Genomic DNA, 16,530 nt, shown 5'->3' with positions numbered 1-16,530 from the left:
GCAGCCATCGTCGGCGCCTAGGCCGCCGGCTGACGGGGATGTCTCTCATGCCAACAGATTCCAATAACAGTACTCACCTGTTTTGCCGAGTATAACTCCCTCTTTCCCTCTGCGCATTGAAGCCCCAACCCATCACCCTTCTCCAGATCTGATACTACACCTCCAGAGATGCAGTTGTAGCCATCACCGACACCGACGCCGCCGGTCGACGAGGATGCCTCTGATGCCAACAGATTCCGACAGCTATAACGGTGACATCTGGCATTTTCTTTATATTTTTAAGTTTTATTTCCTTTCTTTTTATTATTATATTTTTTATTTTTAAAATTTTTGATATTTAAAATTTGTGATTTTATCATTTTAATTTAAATTAATAAAAACAAAAAGCATTATGATTTTAAATAAATAGATCAAATTTTAAATAAATTTATGATTTTATAATATATTAATGATTTAAAAATGCATTTTTAATTTCTAATTTTAAATTAAAATTTTGATTTTAATAAGGTGATTTTTGCCGGTAAAAAAATTTGTGAAAAAATTCAACAAATAATAGAAATACAGTTAAAATTTCCATAAAATTAATCATTTTATTATTTTTATAATTATTTTAAAATTAAATAATATATAAATTATATATCTATGGCGTTGCTGGTTCGATCGTGGTTCAACGATCAGTCTAATTGGTGAATCGTGAACTGATAACTTTTCCGATTTGATAACAGATCCGATTATGAAAACATTAAATTTTACCAATAATTTTAATACTTAAAGTAAAAAATAATTATTAAGTTTTAAATCAATAACTAAAAAGTGAACTTAAGTCATTAAGTGATAAGTATTAAATTTTATGAATCACTTCCTTAATTTGAATATTTGAAAATAAGTGAATGTTTGATAAATCAATTTAATAACTTAATTTAAATCATGAAATAAATTAAGTATGTTTGACAAAATAACTTTTAAAAGTAAAAAATAATTTTAAGTAATAAATAAAAATAATTAACTTATTCTTAAGTACATCTTCATTTTATCTTTTTACTTTTATTTGTCTTAATTACCTTCATAATCTCTTTTACTATTTCAGGATCTTTACTGTTTTTTTACCTCTTTATCCTAATTATAATTTATAATAATAAATATGTTAATTTAATGGTTTAGAATAAGTTATAAGTTAATTTTATCAAATAACCTTCATACTTTCAACAATTTAAATATAATTTAATTTAAAATCAACTTCAATCGTTATGTAATAAGTATTAATTTTTATTGAACACCCCTTAACTTAATCTATAAATTACACAAGAACTTTGTGGCAGGTATGGGATTACAACCCTTTAATTATCACTAGATGAAAGGAACAACTGAATGAAAAGTAAAATAAGTTTTCCAACCTGTGATAGTACTCAACCGTTTATTCTCTTGATTTTCAGAAGGAACAGATCCAAAGAACATACAGAACATGTTTTGGAAACACACAGCAGACAATACTTTAAAGCTACATCCATGACACATAAGGAAGTTTAGCACTGAGCACACCTTGCTAAATTGAAACACCACTGGACTTAAGACCCATTAGAAACATTGCCAAATGCATTCTCAGTCTGCTTTTTCTGCAAAGCTCGATTTCTTCTTAAAGTACATGATCCATTTTTGAGCAGATGGATCGCTCCGTACCATTGTGGCTCAGTCACATACCTTTCTCCTCGGCAGATACTATCGACAATGGACTTAGTAGCTGGCTCAGTGTTCATCACTGGGAATCCCTCAAAAACACCCTGCATGTCCACAGAAACCTTTACTCAATTTTATAAAAATCAATTAAAGCCTAGCTACTCAACAAATAGAAAAAAGACCATTCAATTTTGTTAGTATAATGAAATTAAATACTTTGCTGTTTTCTGGGGATAGTATGAGTTCTCCATCCTTGGATAAGATTTTTCCCCGGGACATCTCGGAATCTATTATACCAAGAGTGGCAATTGTTATGGTGACTGAAGGAGCCAGCTCAATTCTCAGTGCCTCAAAGAAGCCTATTAATGCTGCTTTACTTGCCTGGAAACCAAAAAGGATAAACACAAGAGATTGAAAAACAGAGCATTTCAATAATAGATGAGAGAATTTGTAATGATCTGCTTTCAATTATATAAATATCATTCGTTCTAGGTTCTAAGGATCTCCATGACTTTAAAATGTGTCTGCATAATTAAGAGAGATCAATATGCCAAGAAACCTTTTTTCTATCTAATATAAGACATCACAATCACCTTCCTTATAATATTGGATATTATAGAGGAGAATATGTTTATGACGTAAGCTTCTCTTAATCTTGTAAACACATTTTAAAATCGTAAGAATCCTTAAAACTCAAAGGAAATAATATTTATACGATAAATTGTTACAGATTTTGATGGAGTTTATGTATGTATGAATACAGTTGTTTACACTGTAGAAACTCAATCTTGGTGGCTGCAGAAATGCACAAGAAGATGAGTTAACAAAAATCTTGCCCTTGGTCTTCCTGAGGTGAGGAATTGCAAAATAAGTTGGATAAACAGTGCCCCAGAAGTTCACATCCTGTTGGATCAATTCAAAAGATAATAATTATGATGTGATTAGATCCTGAAAATTATTAGGAAAAAAGAAAGAAAGAAAGAAGTCAACTTCTATTATTTAGGCTATCATAAAGGCTAATTAAAAAAGAAAAATCAGATATAATAAGAGTTTATGTACAATCCCTTCATTCTTTATATAAAAGAGAAAAAAAGATGAGAACAAATATGAAATTAATTAATTTTAATTTTTTTTTTCAAATTTCTCATTTTTCATCTCTTTCATTATATTTTCTCTTAAATTCTTTGAGAAATACTTAACCAACTTGAGCTAAAACTTTAATAAAGGACTTACCATTAGAAGTGCAAATTTTGTAATATCTGTGATCTCTTCAAATGGGTAGCCGCCAGTAACTCCAGCATTATTCACCAGATGATCCACTGTAATTATGAATCAATTAAGTTATTGTAGGACATATCAAGTACAAGATACCAATGATTGGGCAAATAAGAAAGTTCTTCATTATCCCATATGTTACAATCAATTTATGGTTAAAATTACAAGAAAGTGTTAAAAAGAAATTAAATCCTTAGAGCCTTCACATGGATAAATACTTTTCATCATGTCTAAAAAATTTAAAACCAAAATATCTAAATATAAAATAAAATAAATATGCTGAAATTAATTTGTAAGGTTTAGAACTTTTATACAAACATATACCAAGTATGATAAGGCTCATTTTGATATTTTGAAACATGTCATGCCATAAAAATGATCAAATATGCACCCCAAAAAGGATAAATTCATTAATTTTCTTAAATATTGAATTTAAATCATGACACACTATCCAAAAAATTAATTGATTAAAAGGAATAAAATAAGGATATTTTTATTAAAAGTTAATATTTTTTAAATTGAAAAAAAGTAAAGGATTAGATTTACAAATTGAGAATTATTTTATTATTTTTAAATAAGTATCCTAAAAATGAAAGAAAAAAGCAATTTTTTTTTAATTAAAATTAATAACTTAAAAAAAAAAAAAAAAAAAGGGAATTGCATCCATGTTCTTAATATCTAAGAATAAAGTGAAAACAATTTTTTAGAAATCAAATGTTATACAAAATGAGGGAAATAGTTGAATCCAATGTGGGAAATAGTTGAATTCACAAATTAATAAATCAAAAATGTCAAAATCCATCACTACAAAATGAGGGAAATAGTTGAATCCAATGTGGGAAATAGTTGAATCCGCAGATTAATAAATCAAATATGTCAAAATCAAATGTTATACATAAATCAAATGTGTCAAAATCTAAGAATAAAGTGAAAAGACAAAATAATTTTCATTTGAAAAAGAATTCACTCCATTTTCTTTCATAACTTGCAAAGGGGTGGAAGAAGAGAAAACAAAAAGGAAAAAGAAAAATCTTACATCTACCAAAGTGGTGGATAGCTTCGTCAATAAATTGCTTGCATTCATTGATATTCGAAACATCACCGCAAACAACAACAACATCAGGGGAGCCGAGCTCCCGAGCCTGTGCTGCCACCTCCTCTAGCTTCTTCTTCCTTCTCGCAACTATCACTAAACAAGCTCCTTTCTTTGCATATTCGTAAGCCATTTGCTACATACAAAATAATGCCAAAAAATAAATAAATAAAAGAGAAGGACAGCATAAACTTTTGGGTTCACTGATAGTTGGTAGTTCATAACAAAAGGTAAAACTACTAGAGATTATAAAGTTTAATTGATGGCATGATGATGATGAACCTCTCCGATTCCTGAGGAGGCGCCTGTGACGAGGACGACTTTTCCCGCCATGTTCTCTTGGGAGAAGAATTGGAAGAAGGAAAAGATGAGCCTGAAAAGGAAGAGAAGAGGTAAGATCCAACATAGAGAGACCAAAACTAGAGGGATGATGACCAAACTCATTGATTTGTGAATCAGATAGTTCAAGTCCATGGCTATGGAGAGAGAGAGAGAGAGAGAGAGAGAGAGAGTTTGGGTTAAATTTTATTGGGTTGAGGATCAATATAGAAAAGAAACTCTTCAATTATTTGTTTCTTCAATTATTTGTTGTTTGTGCGCTCGCATGAGTCACGTGGCCTTGGGGCTGTTTGGGGACACAAGTTCCACGACCCTCGCCCAATTTGGAAAATATTTTCAAAAATAATTTTTGTGTTATCAACTAGGATAAAAGAAATATAAGCAAAGCTATAAAAGAGAATTGAGGGGACAAAAGAGTGAGAAAAAACTTGAAAAAGCTTTTTTACTCGGGATGTTTCTCATATAGGGGGAGCCTATTAATGATTTCCATTACTAATCTTTAATATGAGTAAATGGAAGTTCAAAAGTGATCTTTAAATTTTAAAATTTAATCCTATAATTAGTTAATGTAGTAGTTATTCATCATTTCATTTATAATATTTTGAAAATAATTTTTTAATATTTTATAAAACAAAAGTTTATTTGAAAATTTAAAATATTTTAAAATTATTTTCTATATTTTTAAATATGTTTTAAAGAAAACTTTTTTATATATTGTATTCTATTCTTAATCATATTTAGTATTTATATAATTATTTTTTAAAACAATTCTTAAAAAACAATTAAAACAATTAAAAGATGTTAAATATGAAAATTTGTCTATATTAAATAAACATAATAATTTGGAGTTCTTAACAACTGATATTAATTATGATTGTGTGAAGAGTAAAATAGCTTCGATGAGCCATCGATTGATTGTGTAATTTTATCTCCCAATCGTCACCTATAATACATTAAATGCACAATAATTAGTTAAATGATCGATCAATACTTTTAAAAAATATCTCTAATGGCTAATTTGCTTCTAATACATACATAAATGCCATCCAACTCTTCTTAGAAGAACCCAGTATTCATTATCACTCATTGAAAGAAAATTTTACACTACACCTTTGTTTAAAATCTTACATTTCCGTTTATTGCACCTCAATCCTAATTTCACTTGTTTTCCTTAAAGTGAAATTCTAGAACTAAAAATTTGTTTCAATGAATTACTTGTATTTTTGTGAAAATCTAATCATAAAGTATTACTTAAGAATTCTTAAATGTGAGGTATCATTTAGAATGATTTTTTAAAAAATGAGGTACCTATTGAAAGAAATTATAAACGTTTTTTGGAACAATAATCCAATTTTTAATAGTTTAAAGGTTTTGGCTCAAAAAATCCTATCGATAATAAAGCACTCACTTGAGTAGAATTTGCAGAAAATGAACATAAGTCAGGATTGGATCAAACCATTATAAAACTTGTCTTTGCATTTTCTCTTCCATTTTTTTTATTTAATTTAAATATATTAATATTTTATTGTTTTATATAATATTATTGCTCAAATCCTCACTTGCATTCAAAATTGCAAAATTTTCAAAAAGCAAGTATCAATTAATTCACCTCACCACCTTGGTGATTACTTAGATTGATTAGAGAATAAAACAAATACTAAACATTTAGATAATTATTATGGGTGGGTAATATTTTGGATAGGCCACGTCCTTTCATATAAAAAAAATATATATATATATCGGGACAACATGTAGGCCTTGAAGCTTAACTTTTTTTGGAGAAAACAAAATATGGCCCACATGTACGTTTAAATTGTGAATCGTTCGTTTTCCGTATTTATACAACTATTTTTAAAAAACATGTTTTGAAAATAATAAATAACCAAATATATTTTCATATTTTTTTAATCTCAAAAACAAAAAAAAAAACTATTTTTAAGAATTAATAATTAACAAACATAGCCTAAATTATTTTGTTTGATTTAACCTTAAAAAATAAAAATAAAAATAAAATGTAATTAAAAATTATCCAAAAATTTCCCATTTCATATAATTTTTTTTTTTACAATTTTTCATATAGACAAAACCCAAAAATAAAAATAAAAATAAAAAATAAAAACTACTGTATTATATAGCAAAATCTATTAAATTTAGAGTTTTTTTTTCTTCCTTTTTCTTATACTTCTCTTCACAGAAAATCTATTTTTTTATAATATACTTTTACATAATTTTTCTAGGCTGTTTTTTTTTTTGTCGTTATTGAATAATTGTGCCAACTACATTAAATTTGTATATCAATTGCTTTTTGTTGTTGCTCATAATAGTATAGACATTGAAATGCTTTTTTCATCCATCATCATATTTCTTTTGTACCATGTGGTTCCATTAATCATGGTACAAATTGACTTTTTTTACTTGGTAAAAATAATTTCAAAGTCTATACTACTATTGACAACAAAAAGCAATTGATATACAAAATTAATATAGTTGGTACAATTATTCAATAACGACAAAAAAAGATTGGAATTATTGACATGGCACACAACGAAAACATCATCTGTTAGGCCTTGAAAATTTTAAGAGAAGTACAAATTGATCAGCGTACAAATTGACTTTTTACTTGTGAGGCTATATATATATATATTCCCATTTTGATTTTCATATACCAAATGCACTTTTGAGCAAACACGCATTAAGGAATATATTACTTAATATTTTTTAAATATGAATATGATATAATTAAAATAAATAAACAAATAACAAAAAGAAAGCATAAATTTCATTATAAAGATTAAAAATATTTTATAATTAAAATAAAAAATGTATAAAAATAAAATTAATTTTATCTTCTATGTTATAAATATATTATAATTTATAATTTCAATTTATCACAGGCTCACTGTAGACTTCCAACATGACATGGGAATAATACATATTAGCTCAAATAACCTGCTTGCAATGACAATCTTATCAATTTGATGTTTCAACAAAAACTAAAAGTGAGACCACGAATCCAAAATAGAGAAAGGAAAGAATCATCATCATAAAAATTGAAGGATGACCCAGCTGTTCATTGTTGATTTTGGGCTCTGTTTTCATTACAACAGTCGGACTGGTTTTCAGCTCTGTATATTTTCTTTCCATGGAAGAATGGGGACTCCAACTCGTCGATGGCTAAGACGAAGTAGCTACACCCCATAAACAACTGAGAATCGAGAAGCTTTGGGCTTCCCCAACACTGGGATCCTGACAGAATCAGTGAATCACTGTATGGTTTATTGCTCTACGCTGAGATCGCCCCACCGGACATTGTATCTGGCTGCAAGATAGTGAGCCCCAACCGGACCACGGCTCCCATGGGGATAGTACTCGGGAATAATCTTCTTCTCTTCCAGCTCTTTCAATAGAGGTGTGAAGAGTGCCCATGCGGCATCAAGTTCATCACTCCTTATAAATAGTCTCCTTTCGCCTTCTATGGCATCTAGTAGAAGCCTCTCATATGCATCTGGAATCTCCTTTGAGTACCTAAAAAAACCAAGCCAAATCAACATAATGCAGTTCATTACAGTAGCAAGCAAGTTCTGATGAAAGACTACATGGTAACCACAAATAGGGGATCAAGCGATGCATCATGGTTTTAAAAGTGGACGCCATTTCCAATTCATCTCGACTTTCGAAAGATTAAGATTGAAATTGAAACCAAATTTAAATGTTGAATGCATAACCAAAGCAATTTTCCCAAGTTTTAAACAGCAAGGATCTACCCATCATTGTATTTGCACCAGTTGGTTATAATCAAGGAGATGATAAATTTTCAGTAAGACACCAATCTTGATATACACGTACACTACAGGGATATATGAATGGAAAGGTAATGGGATTTTCTGCATCTATCATCTACCAGAAATTTAACTTTACCTGGCTGCATAGTGAAGATTTAGATTACTACGGTCCAATCTCATTCCCAAACCAGGGACTTTGTTGTTGATTTTCAAATAAATAGCTTCATCAGGCTGCACTCTTATGACAAGCTCATTTGTTGCTCTATCAAGATCTGTCCCAAAATTCCGGTTATATAAGTTACCAGGCACATGCCTAAACTGTACCCTTATCTCAGCCCTGAGAAAAGGAAAAAAAAAAACAACACTTACATGTCACATGATTGAAAACTAAACACAAGTATGACTTAAAAATCTGTTTCTTGATTCCACATACCCCTTAGTATGCAATGCTTTACCAGCTTTCATTAGAAATGGAACCCCATCCCATCTGGCATTATCTATAAAGAGGGCAGCAGCAGCAAATGTTGGGGTTAGGCTGTCTTTGGGCACAGTCTTGTCATCAGTGTAGGCTGGGTATGTAACACCTCCTTTTGTATGGCTCTTGTACTGCCCTATAACCACATCCTCAAGTTGTAGAGGCCTCATTGAGCGAAGAACTTTAACCTGGACACCAGAGTGCATGAGAATTAAAACAATTCTACAACGTAAGATGATAAAAGATGCTTGATATTCAGATTTTGGTAAAAACCTTCTCATTTCTGATATCTTCTGCATCCAAACTGACAGGGGTTTCCATTGCAAAGAGGGCGAGTATTTGAAGCAGATGATTCTGCATTATGTCCCTTATTATCCCATAATTGTCAAAGTACCTGGAATTAACCCAACAAAAGATAAGAATATAAGCTCTTAAATTAGATAGTGACTACTTCAATTCCCATTTGAGAAGGAAAAATACCCCCCACGTCCTTCGGTGCCAAAATCTTCAGAGAATATAAACTGCACATTCCTTATATATTGCCTTGACCACAAAGGTTCAAAAATGAGGTTGGAGAATCGGAGAACAGATAAGTTTTCCACCAGCTCCTTCCCAAGATAGTGGTCTATCCTGTATTAAAGAAAATGCCATCTAATCAGATTTAGCACATATTAGTTCTATCAAAACAACCTATCAAAAGAAAGGGTTCTATCAAAACAAATAAAACCCAGTTAAAAAAAATCCACCTGAAAATTTGATCCTCTGCTAAGTACTGCTTGAGGCTATTTGTCAAAGCAGCTGATGATTCTGAATCCCGTCCAAAAGGTTTCTCAACAATGACCCTCGTCCAGCCATTAGCAGAGGAAGCTGACAAGCTTGCACATTTTACAGCATCTATGAAAATATTCGGTGGGATTGATAAATAGAACAGGCGATTGGAGACCCTTCCAGCCTGCGCAACCAGTTTATCATTGTCATACCAGATAAGATAAGGTCCTAAACGTACAGGAAAAGGAAAACATTTAAATAAAATTTCAGACAAATGTAAAGGAGTTTATATATAAGAGGCATGAGGCATTCCTATAATACCAAAGGCAATTCATCAAAATGCTAAAAAACATTGGGAGCACGCATCAAGATTTGAGTACTTTCATATTATATTGCATTGAATCACAATGGCTATGAAATTGGTTCTTATAGTACTCATTGACCAAAGCTTAGGACACACCAGTGGGCCAACTTGTGTAATCCAATGCTATTATAAATTTTACCCACTCTCTATATTGTTTGGTACATTTGGAAGGAGCCAAAACAGAAAACTTTTGGGGGGTTGAATTATCAACTAGGTAGTTGAAGAAAATTGTCTTGCAATCTTTACAGAAGCTGTCTGAACTAGGAGACTCTTTCACAGTTCCCATTTATGCTCTAGGAATGACTGGAACTGGTGAAGTAATGTTTCTTTTTTCATTCTTATACTACACATTTTTTAATCTTTGGATTGATGTAACTCACAATATTTCCAATGAGTTTTGTTAGGACCCACTTCTTAGTTGGAAAAGTTTACCAATGTGGGGTGGTGGGGTTTTTGAGGAGAGAGCAAGGCAAAGTGAAAGGCAAGAGAGTGTCAGTGAGCTTGACATTAGTGTTGTATGAGAAGCTATATATACAACACATAGACTCTTGAGAATTTGGGAGAAAAAGTTTCAGTTTTCTCTTGGGTTTCTTGTAAGAAACAATGTAAGAGTTAAATCTTAACTACTGCTTCTGAAAATTAACTTTCATTAACTGTTAGTATGAGGACACCCAACATCATGATCCTTTTAGAATGGGTGTTGAGGTAGGTGACCACCTTCTAGGAGAGATTTTGAAGGAAAAATTTGAAGACACCCCCTTGAGGTATTGAGAAAAAACCAAGTAAAGACAACAATCGAAGTTGAGGAAGAGGTCCTCAAAAATAGGCATGGTATTGGATGACAACCATCCTTGACATGTTTGAAAGTCATATCCCATCTTCACATGTTCTAGGCAACCACTACATTTTCTTTAAGATTGGATGATCCTTTTTCCAGTGTCCACAAAGGGGCTTAAGAGGTGGCTTCTTCCATCTGACAGTAAGAGAACTTTCCATATATTCGCAATAGACAGGCTATGACATTTTGTGGGGATTGCAGAGCTCAAGAAACCACCCAAGGGACACTCATCCATGCAAAATGGCATCATTTCTCAGTGAGGGAATGAGATCCAAAAACCATGAAGTGAGAATTACATAGAGATAGAGACACTGTACATGAGTCAAGCTCCCAATTGGCCTGTTTTTCATATATTATTTCTTGTCAATTAAAAAAGAGCCACTGGTTCTGCTCTATATGCATGATTTTTGTGTACCATATCAAACATGCATATTTATCTATGCCAAGGTTTGAATTAGGATTATATAGAAAGCATTTTTGGACACCCAAATCTTGCATCAACAAGGGTCTAACATCAAAAAAATTTCTGTACTCAAAAGATCCTGTATGGGAAGAATTTTTATGCATTTCAATGTCATAGTTAGAAATTCTCATGTTATATCTCATTTAGTTCTGAACTCATCCATAAATATTTTATGCATCCTAGGTTCCACCAACACACTAGATCTAAATATACCACCAAATGGCACTGTAGTCGATGAACTCAATAACCCATGATAGCCCTATTTGAACAAGGGTGGTTGAGATGACAAGCATCAGCGAATTATAAGCTATTATTGAATGAAATGCTCCAGCTAATGCAACATCACTAAGTTTAGCCATATGAGTGAAATCCACATTACCTCGTGTTCCTTCAGCTTCTTGTCCAGCTCTGTAAAGTTGTCCTCAGAATCATACTGACCAGAATGATAAAAACATCTTTTAAGGAATTGCTCCATCTTTTCACCACAGTTCTCCCTGAAAACCCGAAAAATACATATAATCCCCAAAGAGAAACTTTATCAGTTCACATTTGTTTAGCTACCAAATACAATTATTAAAAAAAAAAAAAACTAACAAACTGTCTGAGAACTAAAATTAAACAAAATTTAAAATTCAAAAACTGTCAATTTCTCCTGAAAAAACAACAAACATGCATACCACTAAGGATCAAAGGTATAGCTCACCTCTTATCAATTCTGCAAGTAAGTGTCTTGCTAACCATGTTTCTAAGTTCTGCATCAGTCATCTTACTCCGAGCATAACCAAACACGGTAAAGTGCTGGGAAAAAAAATCCAAATGACTTATATAAATGTCACTTTTAAGCTGACTGTAAAAGGGAAACAGAACTGATATAATCCGAACCTCAGGTAGGCAATCCTCATAAAAAAGTGCGAAAAGTGCAGGAAATATCTTCTTTTTGGCCAGGTCTCCAGAGGCTCCAACCACAGTAATGCTGACAGTTGAGTTCTTGTCATTACTATCAAAGCCCACCACATCTTCACATTCCTCTGAAGATGTGGCTGATAACAACCCATCTTTCAATTTCTTCAAAGTGGAATCATTTTCAATAGGGACTATTGTGGATGATACTGCACCTACACCCAATTTTTTTGCAAATTAATAGCCAATAGAGAGAAATCCCAAATCACAAACAACAACTGATTAATAAATAAACAAGTTATAAAGTGACTTTTCAACAATGAGCAGCTGAAAGAAAAAAGATAACAAATAAATCTGAAAAAAAAAAAAAAATTTGTAAAACCCCTTCTGGAAACTGAAACAAAAAGTGACCAAAAAAAGGTGGAAAAAAAATTTAAAAATCAAAAGAAGGTCTCAACAAAACCAAACCGTATTGTATTAAGCTATGTGCAGTGAAGTTTCTGGTCTCAAATAGAGAAAAAAATAGAATTTAAAACACAAATTTCTTTTCTTTCCCCGATATTGCCTTAACAGCCAGGCACAAAATAAAATACAGAATCTAGAATTCAGAAGGCGAACCCAGAAACAGAAATGGCTAAATTGATATAAAAAAATGCCTTAGAAATAAACAAAATCAGATCCACAAAAGCATAATCCTCCAAAGTTATAAATCCACCCTTCAAAGAACAAATTAGTATGAAAAAAAAACATACCCAGGATTACCCAAAATATCAGATATCTAACAAATCCTAAAAATTAGCCAACTGAATCCACAATTATATCAAGGAAAAGGAACAAACCATCTTGCAAAAGAACCACATTCTGGTAGGAGTTTCTGGCTGATTTCACAGGAACAAACCGCTTAGGAATCGAAGAGAGCTTTGTTGAGCGTTGACGACGGGCATTGGAGGTTGAAGAATATGAAGCACTACAGTGAGAAGAAGAAAGGGTCGACATGGGTCTTTTCTCAAAAAGAAAAAGGAGGGCTGCGTAGGTGAGAGTTGGGGGGTGATGGTTGAAGAAGAAAAGAGAGGGAGGCCGAGTCTTTAGACTTCGGAATCATCGAGGGGGCTTAGGCCCTTTGGGATTTCCGAAAGGTTGTGCGTCCTTTGCCCATGTGAGGGTGGACAAATGGAATTCTCCGACTTAATGGAGCCATTTTTCATGCTGTTTTTTGCTTACTAAACAAAATTAAAATGTGACGTTTTCTTAATCAGGTGGTTTTAGTGGTTGCCTAAATTTATTTTTCCATTTCCATTTGTCTTTGGTGATGTATAAAATACGCCAAACTATGTTATGATTTTATAAAATTTTGACCATATTATATAACGTCGGTTTATAGCATTGAAGAGGAACCTAGTAAAAAAATACAATCAATCATGTCGAATCATGTCCATTTTTAGATGACATTACTTTATATCTTAATTTTATTTTTTTTGTCTTTTGTCTTTTCTTTTTATACACCAATGTATATCTTTTTCTACACTTTTAATAGTGGGGATCGAAATTTTAAAGGTATCTCTTATATACTTTAGTTTTTTTCCATTATACATTTTATTTTAAATCTAGTATTGACAATTATAAATACAAATTTTAATAGGTTTTGATTAGACGGAATAGTAGTAAAATGACCCATTTATAACTCATTTATTAATTTTATATAATTAATTTTTTTAAATTATAAATACTTTTTAAAATATAAATATCATATAGTTAAAAATTAAATAACTAAATAGTGTGAAATTATATATATAATGAAAATACTAAAATAAAATAATAAATTAATTAATATTTTAAAAAAACTTGAAATTTAAAACAATTAAAAGATAATTTAAAATAATATTGCAAGCTAAATGGGTTATAATGGTTTTTAAATGTTAAATAAGCTATAACAACTTAATCTATTTCATGAATAAAGAAGATTGTGTCATGATATCGATATAATAAATAAATCATGTTCATACTTATCGATTTAGGAGTAAAATTTCTTTATTTTTATCTTTAAGACAACATAGATATCACCCATATTGCGACACCTATATTTTTTATAAGCAATTGATTGATTTATTACACAATGAAACATGCTAATATAATATGGTATTAGGTAGTCACAGAGAGAGATTGACGTAGACTTTATGTACAAGAGGATGCGTTGGATACTTGCTTGCCACCTTTTGAATCCACAAATGGCTTTTTATTTATTTATTTAAAGCGATAGAGTGATGCGTCCGCCTGGTCTCTCTATGTTTAACTTATTTGGAAGAATAAACAGAAGAGGTGGATTTAATGTTTAACACATGCAATGAAAAACCATCTCCAAGAGTTGGGCAGGAGTACAAGAAATTTAGGAAATCAATGAAAATAAGTTAATTTTTTGGAATTAATTTTAAGTGTTTTTGTTTTTATAATATTTGAATAACAATTGAAAATATAAAAATATGATAACTTTGTGAAGGATAAGTCAAAAGAACAGTTTTCCACTACTTTTTTTGGAACAAAATTTTATTTCTAAAAATTAATTTTAATAACGGTCCGTGAAAACTAATTAGAAACTTCCTTTTTTTTTTAATTATTTATTTTTTTATATAATAGAGTAAAAATGATAATATTTTATTATTTATTAATTTTAAATCTATTTTCTAATTTTTTTTTCTTGCATTATGATCTTCAAATCTAAATTTTATAATATTTTTAAAAAATTCTGATTTTCAAATGATAAGTTCTAAATTACAAATATTTTTTAAATTAAATAATCTTTTGTTTTATTTGTTTTTTTTATAAATATTACGAGAAACAACTTAATATATTAAGTTTTAGCATATAAAAAAAATGGTTGTTTGAACTTTAAATTTTTTAATTATCAAGTTATAAATAGGAGACAAGTTAGACAATAATTCTCTTTATTTGATTTGATTTTATTTTTTGCTTCTCAAGTACTTTTGTTGGGATGGATTTAAAAAATACTTTTAAGTGTAATAAAAAGAAGAAAAACCTTCTTTATTCTCTTTATAAAAAAAAATTATTTAGTACCTCCATTATACCATATTAATATGTTGAAGCGATTAAATCTAATATGATGAATATTTAAACAACAAAGGATCATATGTAGACATTAAAGCATGCATAAAATGGAAATAAACGAAACACTCACCTTGATTACTGTTGTGAAAAACCATTTTCTTGTTCCACTGCCTCTAAGACGAAGCTTAGTCTGTGATAATATGTGAATCCGGGTTCAATGAGCTTTTCCTACACCCAAGATTCAGTCCAAGTGTGTTGTGCGTGCCCTCTCCAACCAAAGAAGAAGAAACAGAGAGATGAGTGAGAGAGAGAGCTATCTCTTTTTTTATCTCCCTTGTATCTAATTTAAATATGTTATTGTGAAGGTGAGGTGATGTGAAGTCATTTATCTTATGGTTCAATAATAGTTAGTGTGGGTGCGATTCTATATTTTCTGATAGGGTTCCACATGTTTGAACACTAAAAAGGAATATAGGATCTTTACCTACCCTTACTTTTAATCCATAAAATGACGTCAAAGCAACTTTCTCATGGTAATTAAGGACTTCCAAGGGTAAGTGTCAACATCTCAAGCCAATCTTTTACTTTTTATTACTTTCATAAACATCTTTTACATAATTTTTTTTTTCCTAATCCTTGAAGTAAAATAGAAAGTTTCCGTTAAAATCAATCATCAAATCATGTTTTTTAAACTAATTTTGGAGACAACTCAAATATTTTCTTGTATAACTTTATTTTCCTTTGGATTTATAGTAACTTGAGCATTTGTAGATCTTAAACTAAACATTTATATTATATTTGTTGATGACTTCAATAAATATAAATATTTAGTTGCTATTATTTGTTATATAATTATTGAATGGATTTTTTTAAATCGTTGAAGAAGAATTTTCCTATCATACTATATGACTAAAACAGAGTTGTTGTTTTTTTGTTTTTTGTTTTTTGTTTTTTTTTTTGTTTTTTTGAAAGAAAAAGCATAGAATATGATAAGTGATAACTAAACATAAGATAAGATATGAATAATTCATCTTATCCCATCACTAATCAAACATGAGATAAGATATAATATTTATTTTCTTATCCCATCCCATACTATATTGGGTCAACCAAATATGATCTTATGATTTTATAAAAAATAATAATAATAATATTTTTATTTTAATTAATTATAAATAATTTATAAATAATTTATATGCTTATGTAATATTTTATTTTTATAAAAGCAAATTTTTTGGCTTACATGGTATTTTGATTTTATAAATTAAAAACTTCTTAAATTATTTAATAGAAGATCATAAATATGATTTTTACTTACAATTTGATTAAGTTAAATAAAAGGTATTTGGTCTTTTTGCATTCAAAAGGTTACTCATATTATTTTCAAATAATTTTATTTTATTACGTTACATCCAATTTTTTCTATATAAAAAAAATAAATTATTGAGGAGTTTACTTTTCCCAAACTTTCTTATTTTTCCAAGAAAAGTTTTCTAATA

At 30.1% G+C, this 16,530-nt stretch overlaps 2 protein-coding genes across 3 annotated transcripts; both read right to left on the bottom strand.

Moving 5' to 3' along the window:
• Positions 1 to 1,381: 1,381 nt before the first annotated feature.
• On the bottom strand, positions 1,382 to 4,554 carry LOC117911584 (11-beta-hydroxysteroid dehydrogenase 1A-like). The gene is made up of 6 exons (XM_034825992.1): positions 4,325 to 4,554; positions 3,986 to 4,178; positions 2,908 to 2,993; positions 2,446 to 2,577; positions 1,891 to 2,055; positions 1,382 to 1,778 (listed from the first exon to the last, which is right to left on the bottom strand). Exons 1-6 carry the CDS (start codon positions 4,514 to 4,516, stop codon positions 1,566 to 1,568), a joined length of 981 nt encoding a protein of 326 aa, XP_034681883.1. The 5' UTR covers positions 4,517 to 4,554; the 3' UTR covers positions 1,382 to 1,565.
• A 2,742-nt stretch (positions 4,555 to 7,296) lies between these two features.
• Positions 7,297 to 13,118, bottom strand: LOC117922492 (glucose-6-phosphate 1-dehydrogenase, chloroplastic). 2 transcript variants are annotated; one of them, XM_034840624.1, is made up of 10 exons: positions 12,811 to 13,118; positions 11,954 to 12,186; positions 11,775 to 11,869; positions 11,451 to 11,565; positions 9,385 to 9,590; positions 9,119 to 9,268; positions 8,912 to 9,032; positions 8,597 to 8,826; positions 8,300 to 8,500; positions 7,297 to 7,906 (listed from the first exon to the last, which is right to left on the bottom strand). In XM_034840624.1, the coding sequence occupies exons 1-10, from the start codon at positions 12,965 to 12,967 to the stop codon at positions 7,657 to 7,659; spliced, it is 1,758 nt and encodes a 585-aa protein (XP_034696515.1). In that variant the 5' UTR covers positions 12,968 to 13,118; the 3' UTR covers positions 7,297 to 7,656. The 2 variants fall into 2 exon arrangements, with proteins under 2 accessions (XP_034696515.1, XP_034696519.1); XM_034840628.1 differs by having other exon boundaries at positions 11,954 to 12,180.
• Between the last annotated feature and the right edge of the window lie 3,412 nt (positions 13,119 to 16,530).

Source organism: Vitis riparia, chromosome 1 (genome assembly GCF_004353265.1).
Source record: "Vitis riparia cultivar Riparia Gloire de Montpellier isolate 1030 chromosome 1, EGFV_Vit.rip_1.0, whole genome shotgun sequence".
Classification (NCBI taxonomy): Eukaryota; Viridiplantae; Streptophyta; class Magnoliopsida; order Vitales; family Vitaceae; genus Vitis; species Vitis riparia.
Note: the sequence above shows the minus strand (reverse complement) of the source record. Positions and strands in the feature narration are given on the sequence as shown.